Raw genomic sequence first — 20,123 nt, forward strand, 5'->3', positions numbered from 1 at the left:
TCACCATAGGTCCGATTGGGAGGAGCCGGACCCACCTTAGGTGAAGGGAGTCTAGCTGATGGGGGGTGCAACTCAAGTGATAAGCAGCCCTTAGCCAACGGTCCAGAAGTGAAGATGGTCGTAGCATCGGCTCCGACGCATTAGTGGTCATCAGCCGATGTGGTCATATCTTCTGCTCTTGACGACTAGTCACCTATGACATTTTTTTTTCTGAAAAAACGACATTGCAGCTTAATAAAAGAGCTTTCTTTTGCGGGGGGAGCGGGGGAAATGGTTATGAAAGTAGCCAACATAAATATTTTATTCTATTTTCTAAATAGTAAAAAGGAGTTCTGAACATGCGTCATACTTTTTCCCCACTGTACTACAAGAATGTCATGACCACCTCCTCTGAAATATTTGTTCTAAGATACTTCGCAAAATTCTACACGAAAATTCGCTCCTGCGTTTTACTGCTTTTTTTGATCCTTGCCTGCAACCGCTCCGTGCTTATATGCGAAGGTTTTAAGGTTTATGTTTTTGTTTACTCCTTGTTACGACGTATGCAGTTTCTGTTATATGGGTTGTAAAACCCATCTCTGTCCTATAAGTGCTCGTTTCAGCTGCCATTCAGGGCTTTATTTCTTTTATCTATACAGTGTTCCGTTTGAATTTTTTTCTAACCAAGTTTCTCTTCATTTCTTCTCCATACTACGGGATGCATATTTCTGTTTTATTTAGTTTATTACATCTTCGTAGAACTTCCTGTGCCTGTGTCGCGGCATGTCTGTTTTGTAACTACAAATTCCGCTCTTCCTATTATTGCAACAGCTCATATCTTCCCTTTTATAAGATATGGATGAGCTGCTGGCGATCATTGTGATCGTGATACTCTGCTGTGTGATGTTTTTCGCGTGGCTGGTTTCAATGGCCACTTGTCCGGATGCGATGGTATCGTTTCTTTCTGGATCGAGGTTAGTAATTTACAAATTTAAAATTCCATTCATAATCTTCTGTGTGTTCTTCTGTCCAGCTGCGAAACTAAATATGCCATAAGAATGACGAGAATTGTCGAAGGGAAATCGCCGATTTTCTTGATTTTTAACTGGTAAGAATGTTAGAATACGCCATACAAAACTTCATATAAGTACATTTTCAACTGGAAGATACCCTAAACTCTTCTCGTTTTCCACTCCGTTTAGGCATTGTTTTTTTTTGCAGAGGACCGAGATCGTGCAGGAGGATACTAACTAACTGTAGCTTTTAGTTCCACTCGCCTTGTAAGTTTTTGCAGTCAGAATTGCGTAAAGTAAGAATTCTCTGCTTTGCGTGAAGAACTGAAATTATGAAAGGACAGAACATAAGGACTCTGGGGTTTTTTTTTGTTCATTTTCATCTCAATCTTCAAGTTCCACAAAAAAAGCACAGGCAGTTCTTTATGTTCGCTTCTATCTAGCATTGGAAAGCGTTCGGAACGCAGTGTGCAACAGGTATGGCAGCACAAACGCTCCCATCCCTCTTTCCGATCCAAGCGTGTCCTAGAAATGCAGGGATCAGATATACCACGAATATCCGAGTAGATGAGTTCACCCGACGAAGCACATTTTTACGTCCTTACTGAGGATGAATTTCACTCGATGCACTTTCATTTCACTGTTTGTGTAAAAAGTTGCTTCGTCGGATAAACTACACCGATCTTGTTGATCCACCTCTTCTGTGTTTTTGTAAAAGGTGCACCGAGTTTTTGATGTTATAAAACTACATAAGAGATCTCAACGTAGAAAATTCTATTGAGCGTCACATTTAACATGGGAAAGAGCAGCCGCTACGCTATTAGTCTTGAAATGACGTTTAAAACAAAAAGAATCGCTTCTAAGAAGATTTCAGGGAAAAACTCCTATTGCCTCAGCAGGAACTGGCATTCGTTTGCATAACGCTTATAAGACTTGTTGATTTAATTACACTGCATGCGTTGTTTTTCTCCACGATTCTCTAGTCAAGTTGAGTAGGTGCAAGAGAGTCCGCGTTTTACGCGTCTTTATCGCCAACGCAGACTGTTATCAGGAGTCTGTACGATGCCTATTTCGTGGATTTCTTCAGTACAAGTCGGGTTTAAGCAAAGAGAACGTCATGACCTTCAAGCTAACACATTCTCTCTCTTTCCCTCTCTCAAGTGGGCAATGAAAAGTGCCTGAGGATTTCTGGGTCAGGGAATGTCTCAATTGAAATCTAAACTGAGATCTCTCCAACAGTAGATGGGAGCTTGAGCGTAGCTCACAAGTACTACAATTAAAACCCGCAACTCCCGCCAGAGCTCCAGGAATTCGGGATATCGGAAGTGTACAGAGCCGCCAGACCACCCGAAGTCTTGGAAAATACGTCAGAGAAAGACTTATGCGCTCTGACAAAATGAAGAAAATTTCCTTTAAGTTGCTACAAAAGACAACATATAACGAAATTAACGACCTTGGAATCTCTTCGCAACTTTGTGGGATGGATTATGAGCTTGATTGCACTCAGTTCCACCCAATAATCCAGAAAAGGCGTGAAACAGCCTTGTTGCAGCGGTCCCTCCTACAGTGCAACTTGTTACGCGATAGATCACTAACAATTCCGCCGTCGTTCGACGCCCACAATCCAGCTGATGTAACTCAAACAAGTAGCGGAAGCTGATCATGATCATGCTTATATTCGTGAACTACACACTACCATTTAATCATGGAAACATCCCAACACTATAGTAGGGTCAAAACGACATGAAGCACGTACGCAATTGCGTACGCGGCTTCTTTCGAGGCGCTTCGGTGGAGCGTGGTGGTTAGGACCGTGGCGAAATCCTTGCTGGCACCACTCATCGCTGCAGTTTGCGACGGTCCCAACTTGATTCCAACTGCTGCCTCCACCGCGCCATTTCGAGAGCGTACGCGAATGTACCGCAACTACACTCGTGTTTCATGTCGTATTGACCCGACTATAGTTTCGTGAATTTTGACCTAAACACTTCTAGGCAAGTTTGTAGGATAAGTAGATTTGTAGGATTTTCAGGACTTTTTATTGTTGTTCACCATTTGTGCCCTCATTTTGAGACTTCGTGCAAGCAATTTTTTTACATGTTTTTGAGTCTTCCCCATCTCTTAAAATTCTCGGAATTGTGAGTGAAAGAGATGCGCGTTTTCGCCGTTCCATTCGGTCCATTAATGTTGAAAATTTGAAGCAATTCTGAAGACGTCTTTTACTGTACAACGACTGTTCGCATTTTGTTCGTTCACCGTTATATCACGGCTTGCATTTCGATGTGATAAGCAAATCGGTCAATAAGCTGATAATCTGTGAGAATTTGACGTTCAGCTTGTTTACCATTTGCTTTTATACAGGATAAAATGCAATAAGGGAAAGCTGTACGTATAGTAGTTCCAGCTGTTATGTCACCCTTTAGAAATATAGGTAGGATTTTTCATTAAGTGGACACATTTCCAATTGTATACGGCTTAAGAGTTCACACCATTGTGCAATACTTGTTTTATAAAAAATCCAGAAAAACACATTGTTGACATTTGACATTCAACATTCTTGTATGATCATCTCAGTAGTTTCGCTCACAGTGAAAGCGTGGAGAAGTTTTCTGGATCAAGGGAGTGTCACATGCAATATTCAGCAATTATGAATTTCAAAAAAAAAACTTGAAGAATTCTAAAATTTGAATGAAAAACTAAAGCAATTGCATACATATCCTCTCTAGTTTTCCTCATTTTTCTTTACGACAAGCTGCAAATTCTCCATTTAGATGAAAGGTCAACGTGTTTTGAAAGCGAAGGGTTGTATAGAATGCGCCGAACAATTATCTCGTACTTTTAGTGCTGTTGCGCTCTAGTTGTCGCGAATACTCCGTGTCTGGCGCTGAGCTTATTCGTCAGATGACAGTCTAGCACTTCTGAAATAATGTGAGCGCATGACAGGGTCCTGATACCCGAAGTCTCAGCTCTCTCTTCGAGTGCCTCGGGCTACCTATCCCTCATGTTTCCTCGCTGTGCCCTTTCAGGGTCTCTGCATTATACGTGGTACACAAGTGGTTTATCGGTATAGCAACAATGCAGTAATAAGTGATAAAGATTACCAAGCCCTAAAACCAAATAATGATTACCAATCCTTAAAAATCTACCATACCCCGTCCTGCATTCCACTGTACTTCCGACGAATCTACAGTGGATATTTGTCCGGTGAGACCCTCGCGTAGTTCTCGCTCTCGGGCTAGAATCGAGCTGCGCTACAATGTTGCGCTCAAAGTCAGCAGCGAACGGTTGAGTACCCTGAATACGAAGAGTCACGTTTTCTTGACCGGGCTGTACCGAATTCTTCCATTTGCAACAGTAAGCACTTGCAAGATCAGCTACACTCTAAATCTGCCAATTCAACTCCCGAGAATACGTAGCAGTGTCTCCGCTAGCAACATCTTTTAGAGTGAGTAGCTCCTCGCTAATGTTTGAAATCGAGACAGGAATTTGCAAAAGTACAAAAGTCCATAATTATGACTTTTGTGTACCGTACGCTTTATCTGTCATGCGAGATCTGCAGATTTAGCTTTTATTATGAATAGTCTCCACAGCAATCTCATCATTTTCGAAATTCTTCTTAGGGGATTAGTCCAAACAATTCCAGTCAGAAAAATCCAAATCTTATTTAAGTCGCTTTAAATCGTTCAACACGCCTTGCATAGATCCATGGGGCGAGCGCATGCCGTGCTACTCGCCAATACCGGGCTAATAATGTTGTTTGAAATTGAATTGCGCTGTCCATCTTTTTCGTATATCTCCATTCTTCTTCTGATGACAAATACGTATATCAAAATTTAACTCACAAAGAAGAAGTAGAGGTAATGATGATGGTTGTCGAAAACACTTGTAAATATCAATCAGTGCTTAGAACTCTCTTTCAGAAGCGATTCGAGTTACTCGTCTTCTCACGAATCAAAGGAGTTGATAAACCGTTGTGATGATGACCAGGTATGTTGGCATATTGGTTACTAGGGGCTCAAGCAATGTCGTGGTCAATAACTTTGTCTCCCCTCTCTTGAATTCAGCGATGCAAGCGATTTCCATGAAGAGGGCGAGAGCTCAACGCAGTCTAATCTGCCCCTCCAATTTAAACGAATTTTTTAAGGAACTGGTGAAGTCCGTTTCTTCCGTCTACTTACAATTGAATGCACAGCGCAAAATGAGTGATAAGAAGCTCAGCGTTGTACCAGAGGCTGACGAGCAGGTTCATTGTGTTTTGTTTTTGCACCTTTTTCGAATTATAGCAAACAATAAGGGCTGCATTTATTATAGCTCCAGAAAATTAGGGTGGGCTGCTTTTAAGAATTCCTTTTCTGATTTTCTGCTCACCTTATTCATAGTTTTTTAACATTTTGAACATTATTGTTTTTCTTTTATTTTTGTGTTATTATTATTGTTTTGTTATTATTTTTTGTGTACAAATACCCGCGCTCCCGCTTTATTCTAACGGTATCTCTTTTCTGGCAGTCCGCGATCCATTCGTGTGTAGAAGTTTCCGGGTGTAAAAAAAGTGTGAAAAAAAGTAGTGAGACTTTTTCGTTTTTGAAAGTTTTTGATCTTTTTCGTGCAATTGATTGAGACGAAGGCTAATATGTCATAAATTTTGCTCTATTGATGTGAAGAAAGATTTTGATATTGCTTAGTCTTCGTCTAAACTTAGCAGGAAATATACAAGAGGAGCGCTTGCGAAATTTTTTTCTTTTTTTGCCTTTTGCTTCCCTAAAATTTTTTGGTCAAGGGAATTAGTAGGCTCAGTTTGTCATATATCTTATTTTTACCTGAAGTGTAAAAAACACCAAATTTTTTTCTCAAAATTTGCAAAGAATTGAATTTCAGAGAAAAAAGATCTGTAGTGAGGTTCAAGTATAAAATGATGCATAATTTCTTATGTGGGGTTATTTCGTGCCTTTTTCTTTGGAATTTGATTCAAATGCTTATTTTCGGGCTTTTATTAATTTGTTTGTTTCTAGTTTTTTCGGACGGTTTTTCGAGGAAATAGCATTTCAGTTGACCGTACAATCTACAATTCACTCGATGCGACCTTCGATTCTTCGCGCTCCTTCGCAGTCTAGTGGCGAACAGAAGAAATCATCGGACATCGCCCGCATGGTTTAACTGAAAACTGTGTTCATTTTCTTCAACGCTGAGCATCTCCGCCATTCTCCTCTTACTGCTATTCGTTTTGTAAGACACAGCTTTCACCACCCTGACGTCTTCGCAGTTGTTAGAGCTGAAGATGTGGGAAAAGTTTGCGATTCCATTAAAAACCACCTTTACCCGACCCACATATGTGTGTTCTATTCGGATGCTATCTTTACGCATAGTCGATTCGGCGATCTGCTTTCGTTTTTCAAGTTTTCGCTTTCTCTCCGGAACAAGCGATGCTTGCAGCGAAAAAATCAGCTTCGAATCTGCTGAATAGAGTCTTGTAAATAGCTGTTGTCTATGTTAATAGAATTGTTGTTGTTCTTCTCCCGTCATGTTATCGAACATCGCTTATTTGTCTTCAAAGATTCGTCTGCTTATAGCCGGTTAAGTGCCATCCTGAATTTTTTGTCAAATTCTTGCAAATCCTGTTATGTTGCGAGTAGCCGATGCCAGTGGAAGTGTTCGAAATTGCTGCAAGGGTGTTGTATTTGGTTTTTTTTTTCAAAAGATACTGTCATTGCTCTGTTTGTTTGTTTATGTTCGGGATTATTCACAAAGAAAAACGAATGTTCCTCTTACGGGTTTTCCACTCTTGCCATAAGCGACCTCTGCACTGGCACCGACCAACTTCATCTACGTTGCTAATGTATTTTTTCGGTGCTACTTATCTATTTGTACGAACGAAAAGTCCTTTTTTTTCTGTTGAGGTCATACTATTATTTCTATGTCATCTTTTTGTTTCCTCTTTTTTTTGACAATTTTCATTGCAGGGTATTCTCATATTCCTCATTTTTTGTTATTTTTAAACGATGTCCTCAATATTTTCATTTCAAACAGAATTCTCAGCCTAATAAACGGGTTCATTTGCGAAAGGATGACTTATCGTTTTGCGGCACTTCCAGAACTTTTCTAGGAAATTTTACTTCCTTTTACCACAGTGAAATGGAGTGAAATGGAATCAGGGTTAAGAGAATAGCCTCACCATCCAAGGTAGAACTTAATTCTTTGATCTCTCTGTGTATAACAATCACTGATTTGACGGGAACGATTTGAAGGGATGGAGGATTTGACATACATAGATGTTCATGTTAACGCATCGTAGGAGAAAGACTGGTGTAGTCAGCATATGAATGACGCCCATGAAACCCTAACTAGAAGGAATCGGGTAGAAAGAAAAACAAAGTCTTATAGGCCATGAAATGTTTGCAATGATGTTTTCTGATTCTTGTTCTCTGTAGCGCTATGAAGGCTTGGTTAAGTGAAATTATCAGATGAGACCTTCCGTCGATGTTTTGAAAGATCTATTACTAGACAATGTTAACGCAAACTTGGAAGGATTTTCAAGAGGTAACCGACATAACTTTGAGCATTGTCGTGGTTCTATATTTGCAAATTCTATTGCTTAAAGACGGGGTGTTCACAAAACTTGAGGTGTTGGGGTCTCTTTGCGAATAGGATGGGGTAGGAATTTAATTCGCCAGGATGAGCGTGATCATGTTCAGTGCTCTATGTACTAAACAAAAGAAAGCGTGTGAAGCGACCGTAATTCATCACGCGATTGAACTCAGGCAGCACTGTCCTTCCTGGTTCAAATAAGCAGCAGAAGCTGCCCAAGAGCACATTTACAGGCAAGTTGTGGATTGCTTGCTTTCCATTACATTTGGTGGAGATACAATCTAGTAATTCCCCTCCACAAGAAGTTCTCAGCTCCTAGAAGTTGAAAACGGCTCCTAGAAACTACTGAAGGATCTCACATTTACGAGTTATGTACAATATTTTACAGCGGATTATCCTGAAACGATATATCAAACATCGTGAAGAATTAACGCGCTGCGAGTAAACTAACTTTCATTCTGCCCTCTCTGCAAATGACGCGATGTTCCAAGAGATGTGATGTGACAGCGGTGCTCAAAACCAATGCATTTTACTTTTCTGGTCTCCGAAATCGCTTTCGGTTGTCTTCAGCGGAACAATCTTTTCTACACGTTACGCGCCTATGGAGCACCAGGAAAGTTTGTTGCGTTGCCTGATGGCGTGAATCAACGAATGCCTGCAGCAGTTCCAACACCAGCAGGATGGACGCCACCGCTTGAATTGGTAACTGAAGTAACACAAAGATGAGTAGCAGGACACTTTCTATCCAAATTTTTCATCGATGACATCATGCGAAGGACTGTCGATCACTGTTTTGCTGACATCGTCTCATCACCATCAGGGTGTCTCCTGACTGATATCGAGTATGCCGACGATGTTATTTTCGCGAAAAGCAGTACTAAATTTCAACATGTTGTCATACTTTTATCGAAGCTAACAACAGTCTATGGATTACGTCTCCTCTTTGATATGTGTAAGTAGATGTGGGTCTTCCTGAGACCTCCAAGGGAAGTCAGGATGAGCAACATCTCGTACTTACAGATGAGTTCTGTTACTTGAATTATATGCTGAACGACAGCTATAAAAGTGATGGGCTAAGGTCTGTTTCGCATTCAACTCCCTGACCAAGCGTTTGTGCTGAACTCCCATTGGCCACAAAGTCAAGCTGTGATTCCATTTACCTGCAAGTCGTCCTATCGTGATGTAGTAGTTGCTCACTTGGATGCACCGTCTGCGGTGACGATGCAGCTTCACTATGGTACAATGATGATCTTTATGCGGAATTCGATGTAATATGCCGACCTATGGCATGTGGAAGGTATCAGCATCTTGCACCGCAATCGAAAGTGGCCACAGTAAATCGTCTTCCTTCTTTGGTCACATGCTGAGGAAGCCAGCAGCCCACCTCCTGCAACGTTTTCTGAGGAGTCTATCGGGTTTTAGCTGGGAAAGGTCACCTGGCTGAAAACGAAAGTTCGGGATTAAGGTCGCACAAGTGGACCTGAGAACACTCATCATCTATAGTTAGTTCAGGCGAGAAGTCATGTTTCGCAAAATATTGAACAGCAACGAACGAAAGTGGTCTGTGTGGTACTCTGTGGTAACCTCATGCTGAAGATCAGAAGATTGAACAGTGCTTTGCCCAACCTCTACGCTGTTAAGATAGGACGAGGAATCCCATCAGGCTGATGTTATCAGCCCGCCGATTAAGTCAAGTCAGTCAGTACCTGTAAAGTTCGGCTAAATCTCAGAAAAGTGACACTGATAGATGGAGCTTCTAGTTTTGTTTTTTTTCTACTTTTATAAGTACAGAATCAACGTTTACTGAAATACACGTATCAAAACACTGCTCTCTTTGATATCACATCACATCATTAAATTGACGCACTATACCGATTATACGTGAGTGAGCAAAAGTTTTTTGAATATAATTTCGACAATGAGCGTCACCAACTAATGGAGATCTCCCAATATTGAAAAAAAAACCTCGTCTTATTATGTATTATATGCCTTATTATGTATTATTGTATATGTAATCGCGCTTTTCAATTTTATTTGTTACAGCAGAGTTCAGCTTGCCCAAATGATCCCACCTGCTGACGCATTGATCATACTACTAGTCACTACCTTAACTGGTACCTTAACTTTCAAAGTTTGTTTGTTGAACTAAGCTTAAGCTACTGGCTGTCAATTTTTAAAAATGGTCCAGAAAAAAGTGAAGAGAAGCCAGAGTGTGGTCGATAAATTGGCCAGTAGTAGCAGAAATACATGGAAGAATTATCGCTTATTAATGACGGTTATTATAGCATTAAACTAATAATATCCAAATTGGCATGAGGAGCTGAAGAAACTGATCCGCAACGAGACGTTCTTCTACAAATTTGTTGTCGGGAATTTTAACGCAAAACTAGGAAAAGCGACAATGGAGAAATACAGGATCGGAAAACTTGAGCTAGGCGAACGGAATGAAAACAGCTATCATCTTGGCGGGTTGCTGTCCACCACTTCCCTCCTTCACGGGTGCTTTCTTATCATCAGAAAAGATCACTTTTGGTCGATCTACTGTTCACCCATTGTCACGACTCCCGCAGAGGTCGACCACATACTCACCAGTCTGAATTCGTGTCTACTTGACATTTCCATAGGGCTATCTTTTTGTGGTGGACAGGCACACTGAGGACGTCTCAAATGTGGACTACGACTTGCTCCTCAGAGGACTATTTGCTGAATGTGCCCGAAGCCGCGCACAACAACTTGAACCGGAATTGTTGGAAAGGATTTTTTTTTTGTTTGTTCGAAGGCCTGATCCGAATGTATCGCACATTGAGTGTTTGATTGCAAACTCCAACTGCAGAGAAGCTTTGGAGTAGGATCTTCCGAAATACAGGCAGTCTAGAAGCGAAACAAAGATGTACGAGTCTAAAGAAGTTTCGCAGAAACTTCGGCATTTATAATACTCAGCTTTATAATACTATCCGATATGCCCGCTGTGCATCTTGTACAAAGTATTCACCAACATCATCTTCATGGACATTTCTAGGACCTAGTATAAAGCTAACCTCAAGAACAAGTGGGATTCCGAAGGTATTTCAGCTGCATGGACCACATCCAAACCCATCGAGGGTCAGAGAGATTTGCCAAGAATATCGCCTGGCCTTTGTCCTAACCTTGGTTAACTAAAAGAAAGCCTACGTCAGCGTAGAAACGAATCCGCTGTCAGCACTGCTCGATCAAAGTGTGGACGTATATGATGACATTAGCTAATTGCAACAATCAATGCGCCACTACGACACAGCTTTTCCATGGCGCTCACCATACCCTTTGGAAAGGGGTATGGTGAGCGCCATGGAAAAGCGATACCATACCGGCAACGCTATCCGGGGTTGCTTTACAAGTAGTTGATGAAATCACTTGTTGGGGAAGGAAGAAAGACGCTTCCTCTCGAACCTTCATTCAGCGGACAACATCTTTCTTTGTTCGAGAAGTACCAATGCAAGTACGATGCTCAAGGAATTAAACGAAACAGAGAGAAAAATAGGACTGCGATTAGATAGAACGCGGTTCGCCGTACCTTGGGCGCTCTATGAAGATGGAGAATGACTTGAAAGAGGAGCTGATTAGAAGGACGGGAGCGCGGGAAGCGCTGGCACCCGTCAGGGAAGCTAGTGTCGGACCTAGAGCTTCGTGCCCATCTGTTCGACTTGACAGTTCTTACAGCGTTCTGCTACGCAGCGAGAAGTAGGCAAATACCTTTCCCATTCCCATGTCCAGAAAGCTAATTACTATCCACAAAAGTTTAACCGGCGCACACAACACTAGCCGGTCTTCGCAGTTCCGAATTAGGAGAAATCTCCCGTTATAATCGTAGGCAAAGAAATTTATGGGATGATCGCATTATTAGAGCAATTAACGATAGATGGACTAAAAGACGCTGGAATGGATCCCAAAAGATGTTAAGCGTCCTAGGGAGGCCGGGTGTTCCCTGCAAGGACCAGCTGAGAGCTCAGCTTTATACAACTCATGGATCTCTTCAACGTCACTCTCAAAACTAGATATCCTCTTGTATGTCAGTGGCGAGGGAACAAAATGACTGGAAAAGATGCTAGAGTTGGGGCGTTCAGTGAATACCGGCCATCTAAACAAGTAAATATCTATTTGGATGATAAGATATTACCAATATTATAAATGCTAGTATTGATACTTTTGGTTTTTCTTCTAAACATTTGTTTATGTTATCGAAAAAGCACAAAAGCAACAAAAAAACATGAACCTCCTTATAGACTTACTTTACAGTTGGTAGAGCTTAGAGTTCCTTTCTACTCAATTAACCTAAACCGCCTTATTTACCAAAGTAGTGTCCGCTATTTCTGTCGAAGGTGACTATGTGTTTCTGCAGTTGATCTTCGTGCCCAATTACTTTATCACGAGTTGACATTCCAGCTAGCTATATCGGTTAATTACCCGCCAATAATATCACTAATTTGCGCTCCGGCTCTCCTTCGCTCTTTCTACGCTTTTGTCTGCCCAACTGTGCTCAACTGTGCTCATCGCTCGTTGTCGTTTACGTTTAAAGAGAAAGATGGATGCAAATGCAGCATAATATTTCAGATGGTTATTCGTCAACTTGTCTTCGCTCTTGCCGTTCTACGATTTGCAGGTTTAACTTCTTTCCTTCCCGTATTGCTGTTTTTCCTGTGGAAAATTCGCAAACAACTGCTTGATGAAGATATAGCGTCCTGATAGAGTTTCCTGTTGCAGTATAACTATCATACAACGGAAACGGAAACTGTCGGAAACTTTTACCAAAAAAGCGTAACGCCTGCGTATTAGAGGCGCCACCAGATGTTGTCTTCACCGGTGACAATGCCTAGTTATAAAGAGCTCCAGTTCGAGCAAAGGCTGCACTCATTTCGTCCATTCGTCGATACCCTGCATCTTACCACTTCGTTCCCCTCCTCTATGCTATCTATAAGGTTGCAGACAGTTCCAAGCAAGATGTTGCGATAAGAGCTGGGCAAACACGCTTGCAACAAAGGTCAAGTAAAATTACTGGGATCTGCGATATGTTGTCCCAGCGAATCTGATTTCATGGATAATTCTTCTAGTTCTGTTCCTCCCCCTTTACACCTTCCTGAAATTAATAATCTCCATACCCATGCACTGTGCGGATGTTGTGACCATAATTGAGTTGATCTTTGAGTTTTCTCCAACCTACTTCTACATTACACAAATCCTGAATCTTTAGGAACAGGGCCCTAGAGATTCTTCGCAACTATCAGATTAGACCCATACAGTGTAGTGATGAAAAGCATGAGTTCCTCTGTATGGGAACGTCCTCATAGCCTGAAGTTATCATGGACAAAAGAGCTCAGTCTCTTCCCCGTATTTATCTTTAGTCGAATCCATAGACTTTTTCCTGTCCAGTTGGTCAGTCTACGTTGACAGATGAAGTATTCAGTTTTGCTTCAAGAGTGTGAACTTAACCACGTTAAAAATTTCGATACAGGAGGTGTCGTCGGTTCCCATATACCTTAAGATCTGAAAGCATGATTCATATACGTCTTGAAATCGATTTGATTACCAGGTACCCTTGAGAACACCTGCTCTTGTCCAATACTTTTAGTTCCACTTAATCAAATTGCTCAGCGAAGTCGCCTAAACTCTCCGTGGCACGACACATCCAACCAGATGTTTCCATTACGTTGAATTTCTTTGCATAGAAGCATTAAAGCAGAAATATTAAGCTGCAAAAGGCGTACACAGTCTTTTTTTCTGAGAAAATGACAATGTGATCTGCTGATATGCAAAAATATGGTACGTTAGCATTCATCCAAAAGCAAACACATGCTAATTGGCACTGTCATTTCACATAGATTTTTTATTGTTCTTATTCCTTTGTTCATGTGTAAAAAATTTTCAAGAAATTAAAATTTCCAAATAAAGACTACCTCTTAAATAATTTTTCCTTCCTGTCAGTTAAAGTGCAGCCTTCAGCTGTGTGATTTCAGTGTCGTATTGAGCTATACATGAGGTTGCTAATTGGCTTACCTCAAAAGAACCCTTTTTTTAACATGAGTATTCACTAGGGTGAGTAAGACCAGGATGGTTGAGAAACCCTAATACCATTTTTACAGCAACAAGTCTGGCAGTGCTTACGGGGCCATTCTTTTTCAGAGACAGTGATTCGGTTACTAAGCTGATATTTTACATGAAGATCCACTGTTGCATGGTTAAGAAATTCTTTCTTCTTCGTCCCTGAAGTGTGAAGATTTTCTACGCCATGTTGAAAATATTTTCGCTAGGGTTTTCTTTTACCTCATCATCTTTGATGAAGTTGGGCCAATGGAGGTAGAGTAGCAAATGAAGGACACATGCTAGCTCAAACAGCAAACAAAACAACACAACTTTAGACTATAGAAACAGATTTAAAAGTAGAAATATCCCATTCATAAAGAGCTCCACAAAGTGTTCTGAAGATTTCTATTCGTTGAAACTTATGGGACGCTCATTTGTTCTACAACTATAAAAACATGCTTTTGCAATCGGGTTTCGTGTGTCAAAAGTTGAATGAATTCGAATTGCATCCGCATCAGAGAAACTGTAAACACATTGTCGGATGACGAGCACTATGCACTAGTGCACGCGCCCTGCAATCCATCAAAACATCGGTGGACACAATTTTTGCGCTGACAGTTTCTTCGTGTCACCAAGACAAATTCACAATTCGATTGACAAACCAGCTCATGCGACTGGAACTAGTTGCCTAATTTTTGTTTAGCTCTGACTTAATTGTCAACTACAAACGATTCGTTGTTTCCCATTCAGCATCAATGAAGGGTAGCTGTTCAGAGATAGTCTTAAACCCAATCGAACGGCGTTCACAACGCCTTTACTTCACATAGTTGTTTTAGGAGGAATGACGTGAGTGTCGCTGTTAAGAAAATGTGCGACTAGTAGACGAGTCAAAAGAAAAGGACACATCAATGTCTTCGTTCTGCCAGAAACCAGAGCCAATAATGCACTCTGATTATTTATTTGTCATAGAAAGTTCTACTCTATCTGAAATGTTAGAGAATTACGACATTTCGGAGTGTAACACCTAAGCCTATGGTGGAAATATTATCTCCCTGAGTGAAGGTTATTTATAATCTTTTTTCCACTAAGAAGGTGATTTGTGCGCCTGTTCCTGAGGTAACTTTTGCGCATTTACCCTTCTTATCGGTTCAGGGCTTGGTTCATGACTACTTTGCTCTCTGCTGATGAGGAGAAGCATGATTTTGCATGTTTTACCACTACTTCCGCTGCGGTCGTTTTTAATTTAAATGGTGTCATCCCTTAATTGATCGCAAACCTTGTTTGAAGGGATTACTGTTGCTTATTGCTGCAAACTTTTATTCAGAGCAGAGAAAATGGGTAGGTGTGTGAGAATGTAAATATAGCCGGTCGCAGCGACTACAAATTTTTCTTCTGGGAACTGCTGCTGCGGCGAACATAGGAAGCATTTGACGATAATGAAACCTAGGAGCCAAATAAACCGCATGCAATAAATGATAAGTTTCTAGCTGATATTCAAAAATTCTTGGAAGAATCTTCTACCAATAGAGCTGATACAACTCCCAGTGAGCGCCCAATAGTAGATAGATTGGAACAGAGAACCTGATTTTTACAAAACTAACAATTTTGCAACAATTAACTAAATTACTGGAAAATAGATAGTTACTCTTTACACTTCGGCGGTTCGAGCAGTACCCTAGAGCCAATCTCTGACGACACTGAGACGCTGACCTTTTCCACCAGTAGCGCCTTTTGGGCAATCTTACTAATAAGGTCACAAACAATAAATCAGCAGATTTGTGATGATTCCCAGATTTGGAGAAGAATCAAAGATTCATTCTTGCTCTGAGTTCGGAGGGAATTCAGCAATTTGTCAATTAGGACTCCTTCGCGCTCCCTAACTTGGCATTTACTGTTCAAGCCGTGTTTTTTTAAAAGCTATGATTATCGGTTTGGCCTCAAAATCGGGTGCGAAAATGACTTCTGGTCTCGCCAAGCTCCCCTATTTATCGTGGTGCGGATCTTTAGACATTGTGGTCTGTTGTAACATAGTCGCATAACTTCTTCTTAGCTTTTCAACCAACTTATCGTTTTCAGAAATGAAGGCGGATCCAAATAGCGAAGAAGAATACTGGGAAACCATAAAAGCTACCAAAGTTCAACTGCCAGTTCAAGTGAACTCAAAGGGGTGAGTTGACGTGCTTTTTCACTGGTTTGCCTCGTTCCTTGCTAGCTATCTTACTCGATCAGTGCGAGTACCGAGATGGGACTACAGAAGAAAAATAATAAAGCGTCGACGCGCCGAAAGAACCTTAGTAGACAGAAATTAATTTCTTCCACATCCAACTTGATTTTTACCCAACTATTTTACAACTAATTTATCGTCCTCCTCGTCCAGTAGAATAATTTACTATTGGAGAGAACCTAGCTGAGTAAAAAACAGGTGTAGTTAGAATTCTTTTCAAGTGTTCATTCACTCTGGAGAAGTTCATATTTGAAAATATAATATACATATATCTAACAGTACTTGCGGATGTTCCAAGTGACAAAGAGACCTGTACTGCGTTTCATCAGCACCTAAGAGATGATAGATGTAGATTTGGGAATGTTATAAGATAACGTCACCGTGGTGCAGAAGCGTCGTATTTTCCTCACTTTTAAATTTACTCTCTTTCCTTCTTATGCACTTATTCTAATTACAGTGAAATCAACCCACCTCCAGCGGTACCTCATCTAAAAGTGGTCTGCATTTCCGATACCCACAATCAACTGGACCAAGTAAAGGTTTGTGAGAAGCGTTGCAAATATTGCTGTTTTATTCCAATTTACTGTGTTTTAAAGTAATTTAACTTGTAATTTAGAAAGAACGGCCTCCGTTCTCTTTCTTTTGCCTGAATATGGTTTTATGTTTTGTTCGTGGTGTTCAGATCAGGACCGAGAAATTTTCTGAAATTCTGGAAATTACAAGAAAAAACCGCGAATTTATCCCAATCATTTTGGTCACTATTTCCTTCAAATTAAGCATTCAGGCTTTCTTTGTAACGAGTGTAGTCGGTTCAACATGGTTCAACAACACGTTCTGCCTGACTCTATCTCTGTATGTGTGTGGTGTGTGTTCTACCTCTTATTTGAAGAATAAAGGCGCATCGCCATCGGAATCAGATTGAACGGTTGAGCACATCCGACAGCGAACACACGCGAACTTGCAGACCGGATCAGGCGTGGAGGAATCCCATAAATAAAGTGGCCTTCAATCGCAATTCAAAGAAAGATTATTTTCATAATGAACAAATGAATTTCGGAAGAGGGAATTGATATTCCCTCAGAAAAATGGAAGAGATTTGTGGAAAATTAGGAAGAGTAGGTTTTGAATAAAGAAAAGTTCCATTTATTTTGGTTTTGAAATATATACTATTACTTTATTGCTTAAATATACTTATTTTATATATTTTGCCCATGATATATACAACAATAAAGTAAGCTTATTTATGGGATGACCCCAAAATTCCCTATTCAGTACGAAAGCACCTTTTTGTATAAAAATTTTGTGACCACCTCAAATTAGCCTGTGAATGGAAAAAAATCATGTTTTTTTTTTACAAATGGCTGCCATGCGAATATTGGATTTCTACAAGTTATGCCTGCAAATAAAGTGACCAATGTTCGAAGAAGCATCAATTTCAGGAAATTCCAGACGGTGATGTTCTAATCCACGCTGGTGACCTCACAAATTATGGATCAGAAGAGGAGCTTAAAAAATTTAATGATGAAATAGGTATTTACAATCGTTATGCGCCTAAGACAAATCTTCCAATATTTTTGATAGACAGCCTCCCAATGTTTTTTTGATTTTCCGGACTACTGCCCCACAAGCACAAGCTTGTCGTGGCAGGAAACCACGATTTGGGATTTGATGACACGGAAAATCTCAAAGAGCGTTTGGAACAGTATCGCGGACAAGGAACCTCCAGAGGCTACCTACTGCTGACGAATGCCACCTGGCTGCACGACAAAGGTGTTGAGGTGGTGCCTGGCTAAAATTCGCTGAGGAATTGCCTTTTAGGAGGAGCTGCTTCCTCAAATGAATGGCACTGTTATAGATCGATGGTGTGAATTTCTTCGGATCATCATGGCATCCTCTCTACGGATATCCTTTTTATCGTCCACGGCCAGAGTTGGAAGAAAAGTGGAAGGTGCTGCCGTCAAACCTGGATGTCCTCATCACACACTCTCCAGCATTAGGTAAGTGGATGTGTAGTAGTGACTTAACTTTTTTATGTATTATATTTTTCGTTTGCTACTAGCGGCTGTATTATATAATAGAAATTTCAAATTCATTTCAACTAAAAGTGCTAAATTTTAAGAATAATCTGCTCTCTCCGGGGGATTTTAAGTACGTTCCGGGATTTATCGTAATTTTTAGCAGGACAGATTTTCTTTCTCTTGAACACCACGTCTTAGTAAATTATTTCACGCATGAAAAAAATTGCTTGTAATTTCTTGTTATTGAAGGAGTTCTACACCTTCCTTATTCTAAAATATGAATTTCTCGTCCATGAAAACGAGACTTCTCGACACTTGTTTCAGAGGCACATAGATTTGCGCATGATCCACTTACATGTGTTTTCCCTTAAGATTGGTAAATAAATACGTGATGGATCAACAATAAACATTTTCTTATATTTGAGGCCAATAGTATACAACGAGCATTTTGGTAAAATTGAGAGTTTTTGTGTGTCAGGAACCTACATCTATTTATTTCCTAAAATCTTTTAAGCGAAAATGAAAATTGTAAAGTTTGTCCTTATGATTTTCTGTCGTAATTTTGCCTACATTAGATATTTGAAAACGCTTGGAGCACATTTTTTCGGATCCTTATTTTCTTGTTTTACTTTCAAATTACTGCTAATAACTACTTGCGATTGAATTGCGAAGCTTCAAAATTTGACTGTGAGTTTCGCAATCATCCATTCAAGGGCTGGTGGATGAAGATGCATGGCGGTCATTTTAAGGTTGCAATCAGATACCAGCTTTCGAATTTCAGGATATCTTGACGCTTTTGGCGACGAAAGATGGGGCTGTCGTTATCTGCTCAAGGAAATTGAAGAGCGTGTGAAACCGAAGTAGGTTTCAGCTTTTACACACCTATTCACCATTCATATTCATCGCCTTCCTCTTCTGTCTTTTTTTTGCCTATTTTATTACGAGGTTTGCAGAGAAAGAAAGTGAGTGAAGCTTTTATAACTCAGGCCAATCATTATTAGTTGCTCATCACCTATTCATATTTCACGTCAACTAATTTTTCACCTCGTTAAGAAGTAAGTGGTTGTCGTAGTTGATGAACCTAATTAAAAAAAAGAATTTGAGCATGGTCAGCTCCCATCCGAGCTCCAGAAAAAACTGTTTTTCTCTGAAGTACACGAACATAATTAGTCTAAAATGCTCTTGGATTGTTCCTAACTTTTTGCATTCACGTCTCAGATCATTCAAAGCTGCCTCCAGACCATTAACAGAACATGTTCACAGTAGCTCGCTTCCAGGTACCACGTCTTTGGTCATATCCACGAACGACATGGTGTTTTATCCAATGGACCTACGGTGAGTTTCCCTCCTCGGCAGTACACCTGTCGAGATTTTTCGTATTCTAAATTTTAAAAAATCCACGGAAACGTCTCGCCATTTGTTCGTTACTATCGATTTTTTAAATGTTGCTCAACTCTCATAACTCTAGAAAATAAAAAAAAAATCCTGAGCTCTACAGAAGCATATCAATACTTTGCTTCTTGCGTTTACGTTATTCTACCCGTTCAGACTTTCGTCAACGCAGCCCAAGCGAACAGATCGAATAAGATTGCTAACAGACCGCTCGTTTTCTACATTCCAAAGAAGTAATCACTTCAGGACCTCATCACACCTATTATTTGTATCCCATTGACATTTTTTCATACAATCAGACGACTGCAGTTTGTTCATATTTGAATACAGCGTTCATATGAATGAAGTTAAATAGAATCTTTATTAACAAAAGAGAAAGAATGAAGCCATTACAATATATATAAACAGTACCCATGAAACTTATCACAACAGCAAATCGGATGCATACACAGCGGTTATTTTTAAACTTGAATGCAATGAGAGATTGGGATCCGATTGAGACGACAAACCCTTTTGAATACGAGGATTTCTCAGCTGAAAAATCCCTTTTTTGCGATTGCGTAGAGTTTCACTCGTCTCGGATCATCCTAATCTCAACAGAACATCACCGAAAGGTGATCTATTTGAGAAGAGCAGAAAAAATGAAAGCAAAAAACGAGAATGTTTGGATCGGGAGGGCGTCTTTGGTCCTCATGGTTCCGTTGCGGTAAATAAAATCACATTCTGAGTCTTTCATTTCACCCATGACCACCTACATCCTGCTTAAAGTCACATTTCTAGACGTTTTCGCCCCAAGAGGTCGTCATTACGCCCCGCAGAAGGAATGCACCTAGTCCGATGACCTCTTCGTGCATTCCTCCG

General features: G+C 40.4%; 2 protein-coding genes across 5 annotated transcripts; both read left to right on the forward strand.

The window, feature by feature from the left end:
* Positions 1-834: 834 nt before the first annotated feature.
* Positions 835-9,242, forward strand: RB195_026390 (uncharacterized protein; the record flags this gene model as incomplete). 3 transcript variants are annotated; one of them, XM_064214922.1, is made up of 6 exons in its annotated part: positions 835-953; positions 4,913-4,979; positions 5,137-5,235; positions 6,039-6,140; positions 8,145-8,276; positions 9,087-9,242. In XM_064214922.1, the coding sequence occupies 6 exons, from the start codon at positions 835-837 to the stop codon at positions 9,240-9,242; spliced, it is 675 nt and encodes a 224-aa protein (XP_064070801.1). The 3 variants fall into 3 exon arrangements, with proteins under 3 accessions (XP_064070801.1, XP_064070802.1, XP_064070803.1); XM_064214920.1 differs by lacking the exons at positions 8,145-8,276; positions 9,087-9,242 and having other exon boundaries at positions 6,039-6,146; XM_064214921.1 differs by lacking the exons at positions 835-953; positions 4,913-4,979; positions 5,137-5,235; positions 6,039-6,140; positions 9,087-9,242 and having other exon boundaries at positions 8,097-8,300.
* Positions 8,343-19,499, forward strand: RB195_026391 (uncharacterized protein; the record flags this gene model as incomplete). 2 transcript variants are annotated; one of them, XM_064214923.1, is made up of 12 exons in its annotated part: positions 8,343-8,526; positions 8,595-8,652; positions 8,761-8,871; positions 9,618-9,688; positions 15,705-15,795; positions 16,310-16,391; positions 17,292-17,382; positions 17,500-17,630; positions 17,708-17,849; positions 18,652-18,730; positions 19,148-19,205; positions 19,419-19,499. In XM_064214923.1, 12 exons carry the CDS (start codon positions 8,343-8,345, stop codon positions 19,497-19,499), a joined length of 1,179 nt encoding a protein of 392 aa, XP_064070804.1. The 2 variants fall into 2 exon arrangements, with proteins under 2 accessions (XP_064070804.1, XP_064070805.1); XM_064214924.1 differs by lacking the exons at positions 8,343-8,526; positions 8,595-8,652; positions 8,761-8,871; positions 9,618-9,688 and having other exon boundaries at positions 15,707-15,795.
* Positions 19,500-20,123: the final 624 nt, after the last annotated feature.

The sequence above is a fragment of the Necator americanus genome, chromosome X (genome assembly GCF_031761385.1).
Source record: "Necator americanus strain Aroian chromosome X, whole genome shotgun sequence".
NCBI lineage: Eukaryota > Metazoa > Nematoda > Chromadorea > Rhabditida > Ancylostomatidae > Necator > Necator americanus.